This window comes from Hypanus sabinus, chromosome 29 (assembly GCF_030144855.1).
Source record: "Hypanus sabinus isolate sHypSab1 chromosome 29, sHypSab1.hap1, whole genome shotgun sequence".
In the NCBI taxonomy this organism is placed as follows: Eukaryota; Metazoa; Chordata; class Chondrichthyes; order Myliobatiformes; family Dasyatidae; genus Hypanus; species Hypanus sabinus.
The window spans coordinates 16,959,042-16,980,406 of record NC_082734.1 but is presented as its reverse complement, the minus strand read 5'-3'; the positions used below and the strand labels follow the sequence as shown (position 1 = coordinate 16,980,406).

The following is a 21,365-nucleotide window of genomic DNA, read 5'->3' as shown; positions in this document are numbered from 1 at the left end:
CATGGGAAGCAGTTTACAGATGGTGAATATATAAAAGAATCTTTCATTAAGATTTCAGAACATCTATTCATGGACTTTAAAAACAAGAGTGAAATTATGCAGAAAATCAGGGATATGCCCCTCTCTGCAAAGACTGCGAAAAAAAAAACCATAAAAATGGCAAAAAAAAAACAAAAAAAAAAAAAAAAACAAAAGAAACAAAAAGAAAAAAAGAAGGAAGCATCGCAAGACAGCAAATTAAAGACATCAATTCAGCTGTGGCCTACTCGATTGCCTGTGACGAGACTAAAGACAAAGGTGATATTGAACAAATAGCGTTGTTCTGCCAGTATGTAAACTCTGCCGGGCCACAGGAAGAAATGATTGAGTTGATACCTCTAAAAGGCCAAACACGGGGGGGGGGGAGGACATCTGTGAGGCTGTCTTGAGTTGTTTAAGAGCCAAAGGAATAAAGACCACCCACCTGGTGTCAGTAGCTACCGATGGGGCACCAAGTATGACAGGAGCGCACAAGGGATTTGTGGCTTTACTGCAGAAGTTGCTGGACAGAAAGCTGCTGACTTTTCACAGCATCTTGCACCAAGAGGCACTGTGCGCTCAAACATTTCCTCCGGAATGCACAGAAGTAATGGATGTTGTCATTCAGATTGTCAATAAAATAATGGCAAAAAGTTTAAATCACCGTCAATTCCGTTTGTTACTGGACGAGCTAGAAAGCGCATATTCTGATCTCCTGCCGCACAACAAAGTCCGGTGGCTGTCAAGAGGGGAGGTGCTGAAACGCTTTGTCGCGCGTCTGGAAGAAGTGAAAACTTTCCTGGGCAGCAAAGGTCTCACCTTTCCTGAGCTGGAACAGCCAGAGTGGCTGGAAAAGCTACACTTCATGGTAGACATGACAGCGCACCTGAACACGCTGAACACAGCTCTTCAGGGGAAAGGACGTACAGCCCTGCACATGTTGGAGGATGTTTTGGCATTCGAGCGCAAGTTGACAGTGCTTGCCAGAGATTTACAGAAAGGCACATTGTTTCACTTCCCCAATTTGAGAGAGTTCAAACAAGCTCATGACATAATAAGTTTGGAGTATTTACATTCTGCAATCATCGCAATGCAAACATCGTTTGGGAAACGCTTCTGTGAGTTCAGAGAGGAAAAAAACACATTATGCTTCCCGGTCACTCCCCTAAGCATCGATCCATCCCTACTGAATACGACTGCATTGGCAGGTGTGAGTCAACCTGATCTTGAGATGGAACTGGCCGACATAGCCGACAAAGACATATGGGTGTCCAAGTTTAGACGCTTGACAGCAGACCTTGAAGATGTTGCCTGTCAGAAGGACGTTCTTGCTCAGAATCACAAATGGAGTGATATTGAAAACCTCCCCAAATCAGACAAACTTGTGTTCGAAACATGGAATGCTATCCCCGACATTTATGTAAACATTAAAAAGTATGCGCTTGAAGTCCTGTTGATCTTTGGATACACATATATATGTGAGCAGGTGTTCTCCAACATGAACTTTATTAAAAACAAACATCGCGCACGCCTCACAGATGACAGTTTGCGATCCTGTGTAAAGATGAAGGTGACGTCATACAGCCCTGATGTGCAGACTCTGTGCGCTAAGGTCCAGGAGCAGAAATCCCATTAACCAAGTATGATAAATATTTTAATTGCCTATTATTTTACGTATATTCATATTTTTTCATTGTTCAGTGAAATAGTCCTTTTATTTTTCAGGTTGACAGCTGGCTGACGTTATTTTTGGTTTGCTGCTGGCAGACAATTTAAGTTCGGTGTTTTTCATAAATACAAGAAGGACTCAAATAGACATTGAGTATTTTACTTAAAAGTAACCTTCAACCCAACGTCTTTTTTTCGGAGTTCAAAATGTTTTTGTTGCATGCAGAAATGTAATTTTGTTTTCTCTGCAGGAGTTCATCGGTTTCATAAATGCAACACATTATAGTTTGTTTATTCATAGCATAAAGGCAAAAAAAAGCATTGTATGCAGTGTTATTTCATTTTAAATGTCAAATGGGTTTTGTGGCTCCCAGTGTTTCCTGTGGGAAACGGGTCCAAATGGCTCTTTCAGTGGTAAAGGTTGCCGACCCCTGGCTTAGATTGACATAGCTGGTGCAGATATCGTGGGCAGAATGGCGTGTTCCTGCACTTGACTGTTCTGTGTTCTATTGCAGACTTAAACTGGAAGAAATTCACCATCATGGGCCACAGCATGGGTAAGCAAGCATCCTTTGACTTGATGTTGCTAAGCTGCATGAACACAGCTCAGATCAAGTGTAGCAGGGCTGGAGACCAGTGAGTAGTCTGTACCTGTTTTCTGTTTTCCAGTCACTTCCACCTCCAAGTATAGAGCCTTGAGGACAGAATCAGTGTTAACTTCCCCAATATACATAGAGCTGGGGGGAGAAAATTATAATGTAATGCAAATTACGGGCTGATAAGATCAAAAGGCTTGAAAATTGAAGGGCATGGGATCTGATGTCACTAGCAATGCCAGCATTTATTGCCTATCCCTAATTGTGCTTAAGGTTGTAAAGTGCCGTTGCTCTGAACTGCAGCAGTCCTTGCAAGGTACTCTTTTATAGTCACTCAAGGTATGGCTGAGCTAGCTTTTAATAGCCCTCGAAGGTAATGATGAGTTGCCCACTTGAGCGTGACAGTTCTTGAGGTGTGGGTGTACTTGCAGTGCTGTTGGGGAGCGAGCTGCAGAGGAGATGCTCTCAGCAGTGACAATTTTCCGGCGATTGTGTTTCCAGGTTGGGATGCTGTGCTTACTTTGGTGTAGAATCTGTGGGGAGTTGTGTACCCCTACAGGGGCTGACCTGGTGTTTGGGTTTGGGAGCCCCTGGCGGAGTAGTTTGGGTGAGTTAACTGCGGGGTATTTTGTAGATGACGTGCAGAACAACCATGCACCGCTGGCTGAGGGGAATGAATGTTCAGGATGGTGATCGAGCACCAACCAAATGGGCTGGTTTGTCCTGGATGATGTCAAGCATCAAGGTGTCGATGCTGCGCTTGTCCAGACAAGTGGATGGTGGACAGAATTTTGTAGTGTGTGGAGGTCAGACACTTGTCATAGCCCCTGACCTCCTATTGCAGCCACGGTATTAATATGGTGCTCCATTGAGTGCCTAATGCGTGGTGACACCTGGGCTTTTGGTGGAGGGGAGGTTGACCATTGAATGTCAAAGGTAGATCCTTGTTGGCAATGGTCATTATCATTTTTGTCATGCATGTTACTACCCACTGTCAATCTGTGCTGAATGTTATTTTGGTTATACTGCTTTCTGAGGAGTTGGAAGTAGAATTGAACAATGTACTGAAGTTCCCACTTCTGACATGCCAATTCATTAATAAAGGTGTTTGGATTAAGTGCTGTCCTGAGGGCCAGTTACTGCCATGATGTCCTGGGCTCAGATGATAGGCTTTCTAACCCTATGCCCCTTTTCCACGGTTAGTATTGCCTCCAGCCATTGGAACACATTCCCTTTGGTGCCCACTAAATTTACTTTTGCCAGGACTCCGTCTTACACTTAGTCAAACGCTGTCTCGGTGTCGAGGCAGGGACGGATTCCTGCCTTTACTGATCAGAGCATAGCTGGATAATTTCCCAAAGTTCGGCAAGTTGCCAGAAGTTGAAACAAGTCAGCTAGAGCCATAGTTAGTTCTGGAGTGTGGACCTTTATGCACCAGGCTGAAAGGTCACTGTATCTGAATGTCTCAGCAGTTCCTTCAGGTTATCAGGAGTTCAGACCACCTTGTGTGAGTTTGGGGAGCTCAGAATTAACCAAGATGGATCATGCGCTCATTGAACCTACTTGCACGTGCTCTCATCTTGGTGTCACCACTCATTAGCTGAGCCCTATTTATCGTAGGATAAGGAGATTCTTGGAGCCTCCGCTTCCCATTCATGATTAGATATAGTAGGACTATGCAAGTTTAGTTACAAAAGTTTGAAGTGAATTTATTATGAAAGCCCGTATGTTACCATATACAACCCTGAGATTAAGTTTCCTGCAGGGATGCTCAATAAATCTATAATAGGATAATAAAATTAACAGAATCAGTGAAAGACTACATCAACATGGGTGTTTAGACAGAATGCAAAAGACAGCAAATTGTGCAAATACAAAAAGAAATAATAATAATAATAATAATAGATAAGCAGTAAATATCGAGAACATGAAATGATGAATTCTTGAATATGAGTCCATAGGTTCTGGGAACATTTCAGTGATGTGGTGAGTGAAGTTATCCCCTTTGGTTCAAAAGCCTGATGGTTGAGGGGTTGTAACTGTTCCTAAACCAGGTGGTGAGAGACCTGAGGGTTCAGTGAAACGAGAGAATGGCCTGGGTGATGGGGGTCTTTGATGGATGCTGTTTTCCTGCAACGACACTCGAGATGTGCTCAGTGGTGGGGAGGGCTTTACTGATGATGGGCTGGGCCATATCCACTACTTTTTTGTAGGGTTTTCCCACTCATGGGCTTTGGTGTTTCGATATCAAGCTGTGATGCGACCAGTCAATATATTCTACACTACACATCTACAGAAGTTTCTCAAAGTTTCAGATGTCGTGCAGAATCTTTGCAAACTCCTAAAGCTCTCATGCCTTCCTTGTAATTGCACTTGCATGCTCCACCCAGATCGCTTGGGTCTGCCTTTTGCGTGCCGCTTCTCCTGTTCAGCTTGCTGTTGCAACTTCACTGAGCTGGCGCAGCTCATCTGCAGGTATTGCCCCCAGCCGTCCTGTCTCCATTGAATTTGTGCCAAATTGCCACAAGGTGAATAGTTGAAATCCTGTCTCAGAGATCCTGATCAAGACATGAGGCTGGGGGTTGGTGGGGAAGGAATAGAAGTTATGCTTGTAGGTTGAGGTGCAGAGGGTGTGTGAAAGCTTGCAGAATATAAACAAGCATGTTGTCTGAATCACTTGTTTCTGTTCTGTAAGAACGACGTAGTTCTTCATCAGGCATTAATATTTTCCATGGTTTTCCTCCAGGGGGCAATGTCGGAGGACTGGTGAGTACGTACTGCATTTGATTTCATTCCATAGTCAAACCCGGCTGGTGGCGCAGTGACATCAGCGCCGGACTCCGGAGCGACGGTTCCCGGGTTTGAATCATGCTTTCCATCCGTGCCGGGTTGAGTGTCGAGCTCGCAACTCGACTGCAAAAAAAAAACACTGTTCTGTAAGAAGGACAGAATCTTTCCACCAAGACAACCGCTTGAAAAAAATAAGTGGTTGCCGAGGCTCTGGCAGAGTATGGCACACACAAAAAAAATGTCATAGTTAAATATTGACATCCTTTGGTAGGGATTTTGACCGTCAGATGTAGCAGGAGTAAGTGTGGTTTGCTTGGACTCTTGGCTGTGGATTACCCAAGTGCCTTTGACCTAGGAATGACAATATTGGTGTGTCCTTGCTGGAGGGTTTGACCTTGGTTCCAGTGATCACTCTATGAACCGTGACGAGGCTGTATGTTGGCTCACCCATCTGAAGCAGAAGACTGTGTAGTAATCCTCGCACTGTTACCCAACAGCGCTGTGACATCAGTGTCAATGACCCAACGCTGTCAATAGATGCCAGTTTTGGGAGTAGGTCTCTAATTCCTGACATAGGGCTGTTATGGATTATAAACTGTGGGAGAGACAAACCCAACCTTACAAATGCTTAACGTGTTATAAATTTGTGTTGGAGTTTTATGGGAAGTGGAACATGATAGAAGTCGATGTCCTGCTATTGAGAGGTTTCTCATTACAAGTGTCAGTACCAGACGTGCTGTCACATAAAGCATAAACTGTTAAATATTTTGATATGGGCAGGATAAGTAATGGAAAGAAATGGGAATTTGAATGCAGGTAACTGTCAATAAAATAAATTTTATGGTTTCTGGTATACACATGACTCTGAGGTTGGGTAATTAAGAACCAGGGGGCATAAGTTTAAGGTAAGAGGGGAGCAATTTAATAGGAACCTGAGGGGCAACATTTACACCCAAAGGGTAGTCATTATACGGAAGGAACTACCAGAGGAAATGGTTGAGGCAGGTACATTTACAACTTTTCAAAGGCAGTTGGACAGGTACATGTGTAGGAAAGGTTTGGAGGGATATGGGCCAAATGCAGGCAAGTGGGACTAGCTTAGATGGTGATCTTGATTGGCATGGACTGGTCCATAGTTCTCATCATTTCATCTTTCTTGTCTGACAATGTTATTAGTTATTGTTGAGATACGGCATGGAATAAGTCCTTCGAGTCACACCGCCAGCAATCCCCTCAACCCTAGCCAGATCACGGGACAATTTACGATTACCAATTAACCTACAATGCTTACTCTTGGTTACAGTTCTGCTCAATTTTCCCAGAGATGGTGGATAAACTGATTTTGCTGGATTCTTATGGGTTCCTTCCGCTTACTAAAGTAAGTTTTATATTTTTAAATTATGCATAGCAAAAATATGTCACCTGATGCATAAGCTAACAGATGATTTACATACATCAAACTTTATAGTTTAAATAAACCCATTGTGACTTGCTTACTGCCCATTACACCACTGGCATTTGAGGCAGCAGTGAGGGTCCTCCATCTCTGGTAGTGTTCAGGCCTTCCTTTATCATGTCGGTAATTTTCACTACTGTCAGTTCTGGGTGGAGACTCAGGAATACCATCACACTCTAGAAGGATTCTTCATTCTTTCCTTAACAATTTTGTTTTACCAGTCAGGGTTGTTGGCCCTGAGCTGAACCCCGAACCTGGAAGAACAATGGACCACTCCTGGTCTGGTCTTTACCCTTTGACTTGTTTGGCATGGGTGACCCTACCAAGAGCCAAAGCATAAAGCCCTGACTCCAGCCAACATAGTTCTCCAGGTCATTGAGGCACACAAGCTCTTGGATAAACCCACTGTGACCATCATTCTAATTAGGTTTGCAGAGCTCCACATATTGAGTTCCCTTTCCAGAGATAAACTAAAGCAGCTCTTCTTCCAGTGGAATGGGGTAATTAAGGAGTTTGAGCACTGTTGTAGACGTTCTGTGTGCTTCCACTCCTGACAACACAGCTTTAGTCCATGAAAACCCAAAAGGTGTAGTTGCTGGAAATAATGAAATAAAAACTGAAAAGTCTTGGAAACACTCAGCAGATCAGGCAGCATCTGCGAAAGAGAAAAACGATTAATGTTTTAGATTACATTAACTCTTATCACCTTCCACAGATGCTGTCTGACTGCTGAACATTTCCTTCAATTTTCGGAGGTTCACTTTGTACTTCCACACAATTAGCTGAGGGCGCAAGACACACTTTGGGTTCTGAAAGTCTGAAGCAGAATGTGTGAAACACTTGGCAATGGCTACAGAGAGGGAAACAGCAGCCACCTTCTGAGTTGAAGATCTCCTTCAGAACTGGGGCAAATTAAAGAGCAAGTCTTACGATGCAGACCTGTGAGACAGAAAGTATATGAGGGATAGTAAAAGCAGAAAGATAGAGAAGTGAGGAGACACAGACCAAAGCAAATTGGGTATAGAATATCTGAAAATAAAGTGGGAGATGAACGTTGGATTGTGATCCTCGTGTTATATTGTACACGTTTATAATATATTGTATATAATATATACAATTATATTTCTAAAATCAATTTGCTTCCAGAAGGGTTTTAAGGTGAGCTTCGTCCCAGTGCACTTGCACTCAGATACTGTAGCATGGAGTGGGGTTAGCGGGAGTGATGGAAACTTGCTGCAGGGGTAGTGTTGGGGACCATTACTTTTAAAGCAGAAGAGCAAGATGGGGAGAGACTGAAGAATTTGGTTAGTAGCCCCAGGAGACTGAAGGGTTAGCTGCAAATGGTGCTGGTCGGAGAGCAGCCACAATAAGGGGAATGACTTCAGGGTAAACCAGAGCTTGGGGCATTGGTAGGAATAGAGAAGAAGAAGAAGGGACTTAAAAGATGGGAGCTGGGATTTATTGCACAAGTGGAGATGACGGACCTGGGTGATGTCATATCAAGGCATTCTAATGAGGCGTGCACAGAAAGCTGAGCCTTGTACAGGCTGGAGTTTGCTCCATGTTCCCAAGCAGGTTGCTAAAAATAATCGGACCAGGAGGTGACAAAGGCTTAACCAAAGTTTGTTTCTTACAGCACTTTACACATTGTGGAAATGATATTATACTTGTGAAGGTGGATGATTTTACAGCTTGGTAAGATGTAGAGCGTGGGGAGGGGATGAGAGATTAATGATAAATCTACCTGAAACAAAAACAATTCGACCAAATTGCATTAGTCAAATACCTGTTTAAAAGAATAACCAAGTACTGACAGTGTTACATGTTGCAGGAGAGCAGGAAGCATGATTGTCTTTTAATTGGTTGGAATTGCTTTTCCTAAACTGAATTCCTATGAAGAAATGTGTTTTAATTACTAGCACACGCAAGAAGAACAACTTAAGAAGGCATTCGATGATCTTATAAAGCTGGAGAAGGAGCAGGGATCGCCCAGAGTTTATACTCCAGACACAGCTCTAAAGAGGTAAGCAATGATATTAGGTCTGATGTGATCTAGTATGCTTCGAGATTTCCCAGAAATCTCCTGTTACCTTATGAATGCAGTGCCTGTAGTCCTGTAAAAGCTCGTGTGAAATGCCACAAAGAACGAGGCGGCAGTGTTGGCAAAATACAATCCCTGGGAAGTGAAATCTGATCTCCCTGGTCTTTTATACATTTATGGAATTTGGGCATCGCTGGCAAGGCCAGAATATATTGTTTGTATTTAATTGTCCCTGTTGAGATGGTGTGGGCTGCTGCTTTGAATAGCTGTTGCCTTTCTATACAAGGTACTTCTACAGTGTAATGGAAAATATTTTTCTTTCTTTCTTTTTTCAATCTTTTTATTGATTTTTTAAAAAAGTGTGTATACAAACAGGAGAATATCTCTGGTATATACGTCAACAGCAGTGCATACAGAAGTAAAATGAACTATCAGAATCACATAGTGTTGATCTACAAAGTATAAATTTGATCTAGAATGTACAATTCTCTTTTTTAAGTACATTCCTCGTTCTTTTCTGATTCAGAAGTGAGAAGTTTCTGCAGACAAAGGATGAGATAGTAAATTGGATTAGACATTGGCTTTGCAGGGGTAATGTGTGTGGTTTTGATCACCTACCTACAGGAAAGATGTCAATAAGATTGAAAGTGCTGAGAAATAGTACAAAGATATTATTAGGACTTGAGGACCTAGGTTATAGGAAAAGGTTAACAAGGGTCCATTGTTATTTGTCATCTATATCAGTGATCTGGATGATAATGTGGTAAATTGGATCAGCAAATTTGCTGATGATACAGAGATTGGAGGTGCAGTGGACAGCGAGGAAGGATTTGGACCAGCTGGAAAAATGGGCTGAGAAGTGGTAGATGGAGTTTAATATAGATCTAGCTTGTTCGTATGTGTTGAGCATAACACTACGGGTGCTTCATGCGTGATGAGACCTGGGTGGTGGTAGGGAGTTCAGTAGTCTTGTGGCTTGGGGGATGAAGCGGTTTCCCATCCTGGCAGTTCCTGTCGGAATGCTGCTGTCCCTCCATCCTGATGACAGTGGGTCATAGAGATTGTTGGACAGATGGGAGGGGACCATTGATCATGCTACGTGACCTCTGTAAACAGTGCTCTTGATGGAAGGGAGACTCTGATTGCCCTCTCAGCAGTCCTCGCAATCTTTTGTAGGGTCTTGTGAGATGCCATACAATTCCCGTACCAGATAGTGATAAAGCTGATCAGGAAACTCTCAAGGTGCATTTCTAAAAATTGGTTAGAATTGGGCTTCAGTTATCTCAGGAAGTGGAGACTCTGCTGTGCTTTCTTGACGAAAGAGGTGGTGTTGAAGGACCAGGTGAGATCATCCATTGTGTGTACTCTCAGAAACTTGGTGCTTCTAACGCTCTCCATGGAGGAGCTGTGAGGAATGGTCACCCTGCACTTTCCTAAAGTCTGCAATCATCTCTCCGGCCGTGCCCATATTGAGACTCAAGTTGTTGTGGTCACACCAATCTGCCAGCCACTCCACCTCTCTGTAAGCCATGTCATCACAGTTGTTGATCAGGCCAGCGGCTACTGTGTCATCAGCGAATTTGATGATTCAGGTTGAACTGGATCTAGCAGTGCAGTCACGCATGAGCAACATGAACAGCAGCAGGCTTGAGCACACAGCCCTGGGGGGGCACCGGTGCTCAGTGTGATGGAGCTAGAGATGTTTCTGCCAACACAGACTGATTGTGACCATTCTGTCAGGATCCAGTTAGAGAGAGAGAGTGACGTTGAGACACAATGTTGATAGCTAGCCACCAGCTTCTGGAGGGGGATCATATTAAACACCGAGCTGAAGTCGATAAACAGCATCCTGGCATATGAGGCAGCATTCTCCAGGTGAGATAGGACGGAGTGGAGTGTGGAGGCTGTGGCATCATTATTGGACCGATTTAGGTGCTGAACAAACTGGAAGGGGTTCAATGTAGCAGGAAGATGGGATTTAACGTGGATCACAACAACGTCATTATTGTTGTGATCAGTGCCACTGGATGGTAGTGTTACGTGCTCACAGTTTGATCACAGGACAGTGGGATGATGTAATTGTCTCTTGACTGTGGGGTGATGTGATGTCATGTGATGGCATATTCCAAACCGTATTTAAACCAAGCCACGATCTGGGACGCAGTTCTCATTTTTATTTTTGGGCAACGTTGTTGCCGGTCGGGGGTGTGGAGGCTCCACCGGTTTTGTTTGTTGCACGTTTATTTTTCCCTTACAGACCAGTATCGGAGAGCGAAGGCATTACCAGAGTTATCCGAGTTCGAAGGATTGGATAAAGTTAATGTCATTCAGCATTTTGGGGAATGATACACCTTTGTGACTTTGTTCAGGAATGGTGGCATGCACATTTGAGTTAAACCCCTGCAAGGTCAGGAAGGTTTGTGCAGTGACTACCCTCCAGTCAAAAGGTCAGTTCCTTTTACTTCCTTGTGATTTCTGTGAACAAAGCATCTCTCAGCTGTGGGATCAGCAGATTCGTCATTACTTTGAAGGAATCGTTGTTTTGGGGAAGTCTCTCCTTAATGACTGTATAAATCACATGGACTTTTGAATTTACCACTTGAAGTCTGTGCTTGGACGAGAACTCGTTAAGAACCGTTTCTACGTTTGTTAGATCTTGCCGCCTAACTTTAACTTCCGGTTAAGTTAGTCGTTTGTTTACTCTTCGATGTTTTTGAGCAGAGGTTAATAAATCTTGGGATTTGTTTATGAACCCTGTCTCAGCTTCATATCGATTGCTGCTGGTTCATAACTGTAGACATTGAGGAGCCGGGTTACTGTGGCCCTCTTGGGTATTGGGATGATTGTCACCACCTTGAAGACTGAGGAGGCAGTGGACTATCCCAGAGGGATGTTGAAGATGTCTGTTAGAACTTCTGTTAACTGGGCTGCACGGTCGCTCAGCATCCGACCAGGTACCGTACGTTATCAGGCTCCACTGCTTTATGTGTGTCGACCCTGGTTAGGGACTTCTGCACATCAGCTGTGGTTGGTCAGAGTGCCTGCACCTCAGTGGGTGGGGGGGAGCTTCCCCGCCGGCACATCGTCCTGTGCGTCAAACCGAACATAAAAGACATTCAGCTTATCAGGAAGAGAAGTGCCGCTGTTACTGACGTGCAGGGTGTATCTTGTAGCCCTTTATGGTCTGAGTGCCCTGCCACGTGTGCCTGATGTCTCTGGTGTCACAGAAATGGCTGTATATTCTTGGTGAGTAATCCCATTTTGTCTTCCTGATTTTGCGGGAACATGCAGCTCCTACTGACTTGAGAGCTGCTTCACCTGCCCCATCCGAGGACAGCACTCAAATTCTCAGCTGTGTCTGAACCTTTGCTGTCAGCCATGACTTCTGATTTACCCTCACACAGTTGAGCTTAATAACAGTGACACCTTCTACATGCATTTCTGTTTGTAGCCAGTCACCGATTTCATATATTCATTGATGTTGATGTGTTCCAGTCCGTGGTTTATTAAAACAGTCCTGCAGTGCTGTGGTTTCTCCTTCTGGCTTGGTTTATTTCCCTTTGAACTGGCTGAATCGGTGGTCTCCTATGCAGGAACGGAGAAGTGGTCAGAGAGTCCCTCTTGGGGACTGGGAGCAGTTTTGTATACACCATGGACGCTGGTAGATTTCCAGCATCTGCAGAATTCCTTGTGTTTATGAACCAGGTCTAATGTGCTTTCGCCTTTAGCAAAGTCAGCACGCTGATAGAATTTAGACAGGGCTGTTTTCTAGGTTAGCGTGGTTGAAGTCACCAGCAACAATAAAGAAACAATTCATAGTGTGATTTGCAGATCACTGATGGCACTATAGAGGTCACCTAGTGCTTCCCCAGCATTAGCACAAGGTGGGGGGGATGTATACAACCACAATCACAATAGCAGTAGACTCCCTCGGAAAATAGAAGGGCCTGTACTTCACCATTAAGGAACGCTACCATTGATGACCCACTGTTCACCTTTACTGAAGTGTTCACACACCAGTTCTTATTAACATTGATACATACACCTCCAGTGTGGGTCTTGCCGGGGATGGTGGGAATTCTGTTGGCTCTAACTGGATGGCCTCTTCAGGGATGCATCTTAGAGCCACATTTCCATCAAAGTTCAAAGTAAATTTATTAACAATTCCATACACAGTATGTCACAATATACAATCCTGAGATACATTGTCTTACGGGCATACTCAATTAATCCTTAATAACCGTAACATAATCAGTGAAAAACTGCACCAACTTGGGTGTCCAGTCAGTGTGCAAAAGACAACAGATTGTGCAAATACAAAAAGAAAGAAATAATAATAATAATAAATAAATGTTAAGTATTGAGAATATGAGATGAAAAGTCCTTGAAAGTGAGTCCTGAGGTTGTGGAACCATTTCAATTATGGGTCAAGTGAAGTTGATTGAAGTTATCCCCTTTAGTTCAAGAGTCTGGTCATTGAGGGTAATAACTGTTCTTGAACCTGGTGGTGTGAGTCCTGAAGCTTATGTACCCTCCTCCTTATGGCAGCAGCAAGAAGACAGAATGTCCTGGGTGGTGGGGTCTCTGATGCTGCTTTCGTGTAATAGTGGTTCGTGTAGATGTGATCAGTGGTGGGGAGGGCTTTACCCGTGATGGACTGGACTCTATCCACACTTCGGTAGGATTTTCCATTCAAGGCCATTGGTGTTTCCAGACCAGGCTATGATGCAGCCAATTAACACTCTCTGCTACGCATCTATAGAAGTTTGTCACAGCTTTAGATGTCACCCTGAATCTCCGTAAACTCCGAAGGAAATAGAATGGAGGCATAACTGTCCTTTATCCCACTCTGATGCAGATGATCTGGTTTATCTTATAGCAATTGAAAGCGGAATCGATAGGAGGGCTCACCTGTAAGGTTCTTACGAATACCAGCACGCTTGATGCACTTTTGTTTTTGTCATCTTAGCTGCTCTAAAGAAAGTCATCGGACAGGGACTAGTCTCACACCACCATGCTGAAGACCTTGAACCAACCTCCACAACCCTAACTATTATCTTGGTATAGCAACACTGTGACAAGTTTGCACTGTAATTGAATTTGTTCTAGTTTTTTTTCTAATTATGTTCTTTCATGCAATTCTTGTATAATTTGTTTTTCCTGTGAATGCTTTGTCTTAACACTCTGTGCCTGTGCTGTTGCTGCTAGCAAGTTTTTCATTATACCTGTGCCCCGATGTATTTGTGTATATGATTATAAACTCAGCATTGATCTAAATGTCCTTCATCCCTTGTACCGTTTTGGTGAGTCTCACTACAGTATCTGCAAAGCCCTTTCCAAGTCAAGATGCCCCAGTTTGTAGTGAAACTGATGTGCCATGAAAGTTTTGCTGTAACACCGAAGAACTGAGTGAGTACAGGTTGTGTTATCGGTGGTTAACAGTAGTAGTGCCTCCAGCAGCTTGGTCGCTCAGACCCTGCAGTACGCTTGGAACTAAGTAAAGGCCAATCATGAGATTCCTTCCTTTGCCTCGATGTTGTCCAAAGTTTATCTAATCTTTTATTCTTCAGGCTCTTGCAAGGAAGTGGGTCGCTATCAGAGGAAAGTGGCCGACTCCTGCTTCAGCGTGGATCCAGGGAGGTACCTGAAGGTACGGTTTGGCTGCAGGATGGGAGTAGCTATTGTCAACTTCTTGTCTGATTTCAGAATGACTTAATTCATAATATATCTTGTAAATACAGCCAGGTCACACCTTCCTTTACATTTCTTGTACCATCAGTTCCATAGGTACGGTGAATCAACGCCACTCCTTAAACACTGCAGCGGTGAAGTGTTTGAGGGCTGTTTCCCAGGGCCAGTCCTTCATTGTACGGAGGCAGCAGGTCCTTCCCTACAGAACCTCTGGGCTTCAGTCTTTCCCTCAGCACATACTCCTGCACTTTTATCTGATTATTATTGCTTTTTGTAACTTCGAAACATTAAACTAATGTAAAGGAAGACAAGGGAGTATGAAATGTAAGTCTAACTTTGAGTTTAAGTGAGGCATAAGCATGTCATGTGGTAGTGTGATGTATGTGATTCACAAAGGAGATGGTGATGGACTTTAGGAAGACTAAGTCTGCACTTCTCTCTGTTACTATTGATACGGTGGATGCGGGGAGGACCTACAAGTACCTGGGGTGTACCTGGATGACAGACTTGAGTGGAGCACCAACACGGGCTGTGTACAAGAAGGGCCAGAGTTGCCTCTACTTCCTGAGGAGACTGAGGTCCTTCGGAGTGTGCAAGCCTCTCCTTCACATGTTCTACCAGCCTGTTGTCACCAGCACAATCTTCTATGTGGTGGTGTGCTGAGGCAATGGCATCAACATGGGTGACGCCATGTTGAACTGATAATAGGAATCAAGCTAGACACACGCAGGCTGTGGTAGAGCAAAGGACCCAATAGAAAATCCTGGCAATTTTGGGCAGTGTTTCTCACCCTCTGCATGCCACCTTGGCTGAACACTTTTAGTATTAGACCAAGGCAACTGCACTGCTCCATAGAGTGCTATATGAGGTCATTTTTACTCTCAGCCATTAAGTTCTATAATGAGTCAACCTATAGCCAGGGAAGTGATGAACCCCCTTCTTCCCCCCCCCCCCCAGTTGAGGTAACTTATTTTTTACTCTTTCTTCTAATATTTGTATATCTGTGCACTTGTAATGCTACTGTGACACTATCATTTCCTTTGGGATCAATAAAGCATCTAATTATATACATATATCCCAGAATGAACTATTTAAATCAACAAAATTGCTTAAAAACCAATATATATACAATATTACTCAAATAATGTCCAGTTGACCTTCACTAATCCAACTACCTGTAATCCGGTTCCTTTGATAATCCGCCACTGATTTCAAATTTTCCGCACAACTGTAATTTCAAATTTCTCGGGTCACTGTACCAATCTGCTGCGCATTGTTTTGGTTGCACTAGATCTGTTCACGAGTTGGCGCACTCCTGTAAACACAGACAGGCGATTCCTGCTTGTTTTCCTGCATTTATATCATTTGCTCTTTTTTAGCCCCAGTGAGCAAAGGAAATGGACCTCGTGCTGTGAAACAAAACACTGCACATTATCCATTAAAGATGAGGTTGAACTCTTTAAAAAACAACTGGACAGTGCTGTATCAGTGAAAAGCTTGTTCGAGTGTTACAACATTGGCTCTTCCACAGCGCACGATATAAAGAAACAAAGAAAAACTGCTATGTTTTTTTGCTGATAGTGGCTCAAAGAAACAGATGTGCGTATACAAAACAATTATGCTTCTCGATGCTTGACTAAGGCAGTATCAAAAGGAGGTGCAATTTTGAGAGGCTGGGAACCAAGTCCATCATTACTTCATGGGCCAAGTGGCCTCTTTTTGCTGCAGCAATTTTATGAATGTCTTACATGTGGAGGGAAGCAAAAGAGAAGAGTTTTAGCTCCTTTCTAGTTTGAGATTTACACCTAGCAGTAGACAGGACAGTATGCTTCGGAAACGAAGGGGAATAGAACCTCAAACGGTGTAAAATGTTGTAGTGGTAAATCACAAAGTCAATTGGCCCATCAAGTTGATTGCAGCGCCCAGGAAACCAATCTCATTGGTTCCACTTCCACCTCTCCTTAATACTCCTGCAGCCATGGCAGTGTTAGCAGTTAGCATGACACTGTTACGGCTTGGAGTGTTCCAGAGTTCTGAGTTCAATTCCGGCGCTGTTCTATAAGGAATCTATACATGTCTGCCCCATGGATGTGTGGGTTTTCTCTGGGTCCCCTGGTTTCCTCCCACAGTCCAAAGACATAGGTTAATTGGTCATTGTAAATTGTCCAGTGGTTAGGTTACGGTTAATCAGGTTTGTCAGTGGTTGCTGGTGTGTGGCTCAAAGGGCCTATTCCTAAATAAATATTATCTCTCTATCTCTTTCTTTCTCTCTCTATCTCTCTATCTTTCATCTTTCTATCTCTCATCTCTGTCTCTCATCTCTCTCATCTCTCTATCTCTCTCTCTCTTTCACACAGCCCCCAATGTCCCTTTGATTCCCTTTCCCATTAAAATATGTTACAGTAGCCCTTTAACCTACCAGTGCATCTTTGTGATCTGGGGTGGGGGGAATCCAAACATCTGGGTAAACCCCACGCAGTCACAGAGAAGTCGAGTGAACTCCGTGCAGACAGCACTGAGGTTAGGGTCAAACCTGGGGCACTAAAGGTGAGGCCGCAGCTCTGCCTGTGTGCTGCCAAGGTATGGGCGAGCCAGTAGAAAGGGCATTGCTTCCCAGTGCTTTCTGCCACAGCTCAACCTGTCCCTAGGAGAAAGAACTTCCGTTAGAAACAGGAAGTATCAGAAGTGGCTTTCGAATTTCTAAAGGGACCTATTACTAATGACCATAAAGTGTGATAATGTTTTCTTAGAGAGAAAAACACGCAAATGGTACTCGAGATGACTCTTCATAACAGATTTCCAGATCTGAAACATAAACTGCGCCTCCTTCCTTAGAAGCTGCCCCGCTCTGATGAGTGTTCTCAGCATTTTCTGTTTTTGTTTCTGATTCTGAAGATTGATCTTTTTTCATTTCCAGTTGAGAATTTTTTTTTATAATTCTGTTTACTTCTGTTTTCTCTTCTCAAGGTATTGTGTTCACTAGAGATTTGAGAATCAATCTGGTGAGTTCTCTGTTGATTCCAGCTATTGTAATTAATCAGTGCACCACTTCCTTCCATTGTGATGCTAGATAGGTCAGAACAGGGGCGGGATGCAGAATTAAAGGGACAGGCAATGGGAGCCAACACCTCACTAAATACACCATCACCCCTCTGACATTTATGAGTGACTTTCTTCTGGTAAATGATTTAACCAAACTTCGCACATATCCCTGTGTAACCTTGGGCAAGGCCAAGGAGAGTAGTTCTGGGCACCTGTGGCCAGTGGGGTATTTCAGGTCCCACAGATCCTCAAACTTTAATCACCCTTGCGTGCACACACATGGGGATTGTGTCCACACGGAGTATGGAAACATAAGGCAATACATTACTTTTTATGAGAGGGAGATGTTGGGGATTTGGGGTCTGATATTCTGTTGGTGTTTCTTCTTTGTAGGCAAATCTGCTAGTCTTTGTGTCTGAGAGAAGAGGTTGGGGTGTCTGTCACTGTTCTTCTCTGTGCGGAGGAGGCTGGGAATTTCATGTTATCCTCGCTGTTCTCTTCTGGTGGGATGGCTGGGGACTTAATGTTAAAATTGTCACGTTTTTGTGAGGGAGGGGTGGGGGGGTTTTGGGGTTTGTGAATTTTGTTTCTTTTTCGTGTCAGGGAGTGATTTCTTTTCAACAATGCCCGTGGTTTTTCTGTATTTCATGGCTTCTGGAGAGGATGGAGATCAGACGTGTACCTGAACAATAAAATGAGCCTTTGAACCTTTAGACATTTGATCAGATAGGATAATACAGAACCTGATGTTTTTTTTAAATCATGTTTTTATTTCTTATCGAACCAAAGCTCACTCCTGTAAGGATATCCATTGACCAGTGTCTACAGTTTCAGAAGAACGTAAGGGCAGCTGTACTTCTTATTTTGTAAGTATATCACCCATCCTTCAATCCTCTGTGTTGGGTAGTTGGTACCGCTCTCACCAGAGCAGTGAAGTATTGTCTCAAAAGCGGTAATAAGCACCCTTGCCTTGGAGTATTGCCTTTTCAATGAGACTAAACTGAACTGGCCGAGAAACCTCACTAACACCTCTACTGCCTCAGGAGGCTAAAGAAATTCAGTATGTGTGGTAAACCATGTATACCTGTCTGGACACGCCCCTCTGCTGACTGCTCCTGTGGCTCCTCCCACAGACCCCTGTATAAAGGCGATTGGGGCACTGCTCCTCCCTCAGTCTCCAATACGGTCGTGCCCATTTTCGCTGTTAGTAAAAGCCTATCATTTTGTACTCTACTTCCAGTCTCCTAGAGTTATTGATAGCGCATCAGCATGTCCCTGTAGACTCTTGCCGGTTTTTATTGATGCGCTATAGAAAGTTGTCTGGATTAACAACACTTGTGTGTGGCAGCTTCTCTGCATGTGACCGCAATAAGTTCCAGAGTTGTGTACACAACTCAGGTCTCTGTCTATACTTCTCACTACCTCAGTAAAGCAGGCAGTGTAATCAAAGATCCTGCCTACCCTGGACACTCTCTTTTGCCCCCTCTCCCATCAGGCGAAAGATACAAAAGCCTGAAAGCACATACCCCAGGGTCCAATGACAGCTTCTATCCCACTGTTATCAGACCTTTGAATATAACTGCACTTTTTTGGTATCTTTTATAGTTTATTCAGCATCGTTTATTGTTTAACCTTATTCTAGCTCAATGCAATAATGATTTTATCTGTAGAACATCAACGCAAGACAAGCTTTTCACTGTATCTGTGACGATATTAGAACAACCAGAACAGGTGGGTGAATGACCCACTGAATTCTCTCAGAGTTCCAGACAGTATTTCTCTCTCCCCCCCCCCCCCAAACCACATCACAACCTGCTCATCCAGTCACTTCACTCTTCATTCTTTCTGAAGAGTATTGAAGTGTTCTAGTTGGATGTTGAATTACTCAAGTACCTGAACTTCAGAAACACCACAAGGGCTTTGGGACCACTGGAGTTGATGAAGGTGCTGTAGAGATTGAGGCCTCTACTTTTTGATGTTTTCGGTAAAGCCTGGGAGAGGGAAGCTGACTGGGGTGCCTTTGGTTCTGGGCCTGAGTGGCGGTTACTCTAAATCCACTCAGTGGTTTCAGGCATGCTGTGGGTTGGAGCAGGAATCGCACAAGGGCTATTAGACAGATGTTTCTTGGGGGCGGGTGGGGAATGGGCATCTTGTCACCCCCTGGTCTCTCCATATTTACCAGCTGCTATTCATTCTCCTCAGGGCAGAGAATAGATTGTCTAAGGACGAAAAGATAAAGCCGGATTGCCCGCCGTACAGTCTCTTAGTGGAGGGATACCGGAATGTCGTAACGAAGGTAACAGTCAGGCTGTGAAATAGATTTCACTATTAGAATCTCTGGATATTACTGATGTTAAACAACAGGCATATATATACTTGATTCTTTCCCTAACGCAGGGATGCACGGACCCCTCAGTTAGTGTTGGGGGTCCATGGCATAAGAAAAGGTTGGGAATGCTCGCCCTAACACATAGCAACAGAATTAGGCCATTCAGCCCATCAAATCTGGACTGCTTAATCAATAATGGCTTTTTAAACTCCACGCTCCCACCTTCTCCCTGTAACCTTTAACCCTCCTACCAGTCAAGAACCTGTCAATCTCTGTCCCAGTGACTTGACCTCCACAGTCCTCTGTGACAACAAATTGCACAGACTGGCCACCCCGGGGCTGAAGAAATTCCTGTCGTAGTAATTATGATTGCACGTGGGTAGACCTTCATTCAAGGATTCAGGAAGGTCTTTATCCTTTGAATAACATATTATGATTACTTGACCAGCTCTGTGTCATTTGGTGATAAACAAGATTGTGGGGTTTTTTTGCATCATTCTCTTGGGTGTCTGCTGGAGACGCATGGCTTTGGTTACACCTCCTTCATCATGTTCGTGATGTACAATTAAGAATGCCACAAACCTGCATAGAGACATTTGCCTCTCGTCAGCATAATTTGTAGTGATCTGTTTGGTAGCTGGGTGACGCACTTGAGTAGAGCTTCTGCTTTGCGACTCCAGAGAGCCAGATCCAGTCCTCCCCGACTCTGGATGCTGTCTGTGTGGAATCTGCTCGTTTTTCTTGTAGCCAAGTGGATTTCCTCCAGTTGCCCCAGTTTCCACCAAAGGCGTGCAAGTCGATAGGTTGTTGGCCAATGTAGAATTGCCCCTAGTTAGTTTGTGGGTGACTGGTAGAATTTGGGGGTGGGCGTAACGAATTAACCTTCCAACTGGCATGACTTTGGAGTGTGGGTGGAAACTGGCACACCTGTGAGAGAATCTGCATGTTTTCCACATGCAAACCCACACGGATTGACAAGACTGGGACTTTTAATAGAGTGCATCCCAGGGTCTTAAAAGTAGTGGCTAGGAAGTAAGTGGAAACATTGATTGTGATCTTCCAAAGTTCCCCAAATGTTTGAATGGACCCAGGATGGAAAACTGGAAATGCAGCTCACTACTGAATACAGAAGGGATACAGACCACAGGAACCATTCATTCTAACAGCTCTCATTAGAAATCCCTTGCAGGAATGCAGTAGCAAGAGGTTTAAAAAAAAAGTTGTCATTCTTCAGCAGAGCTAGCATGCTTATGAAAATAAAATCACATTTTAACAGATTTGAGATTGTGATGATCAGAATGGACGAACGTGAAACCTGTACGTGTGAGGTATCAGGATTTCCAGAGGGCCTTTGATAAAGACCTTAACAACACATTCCCAAACTTGCTAAAGATTCTGACTTGCCAGGTGCTGGCGATGTTAGTGCTGTCAGCCACTAATAATACAACACAACCTGATCTCAGTACAATGGCTTCGTGGTAAAAATCCAGTGGAAAATTGCAGCCTGAGTCCGAACTAGGGCACTAGAACTTTGGAGCTACTGTAGTGAGATTGATTAAAATGGTAGGCGGGGTGAAGGACATCAAATTCACGTGCACAAGTGCAATGAAATTAGAGAATTAGAATTGGAGTGTACCCATTTAAAACAGAGATGAGGAGAAATTTTTTTAGCCAGGATCATGGATTTATGGAATTTGTTGCCACATACAGCTGTGGAGGCCCAATCATTGAGGG

The 21,365-nt window shown here is 43.8% G+C and overlaps 1 protein-coding gene across 6 annotated transcripts in view; it reads left to right on the top strand.

Moving 5' to 3' along the window:
* Positions 1 to 21,365, top strand: part of serhl (serine hydrolase like) — an 81,661-nt gene that overhangs the window by 48,580 nt on the left and 11,716 nt on the right. For all 6 annotated transcript variants that reach the window (XM_059953796.1, XM_059953793.1, XM_059953797.1 and 3 more), the window contains exons 8-15: positions 2,202 to 2,243; positions 5,029 to 5,048; positions 6,376 to 6,450; positions 8,448 to 8,551; positions 14,140 to 14,219; positions 17,228 to 17,262; positions 18,092 to 18,168; positions 19,505 to 19,598. In XM_059953796.1, coding sequence (XP_059809779.1) covers positions 2,202 to 2,243; positions 5,029 to 5,048; positions 6,376 to 6,450; positions 8,448 to 8,551; positions 14,140 to 14,219; positions 17,228 to 17,262; positions 18,092 to 18,168; positions 19,505 to 19,598 — 527 coding nt within the window. The remainder of the gene's footprint in view (positions 1 to 2,201; positions 2,244 to 5,028; positions 5,049 to 6,375; positions 6,451 to 8,447; positions 8,552 to 14,139; positions 14,220 to 17,227; positions 17,263 to 18,091; positions 18,169 to 19,504; positions 19,599 to 21,365) is intronic.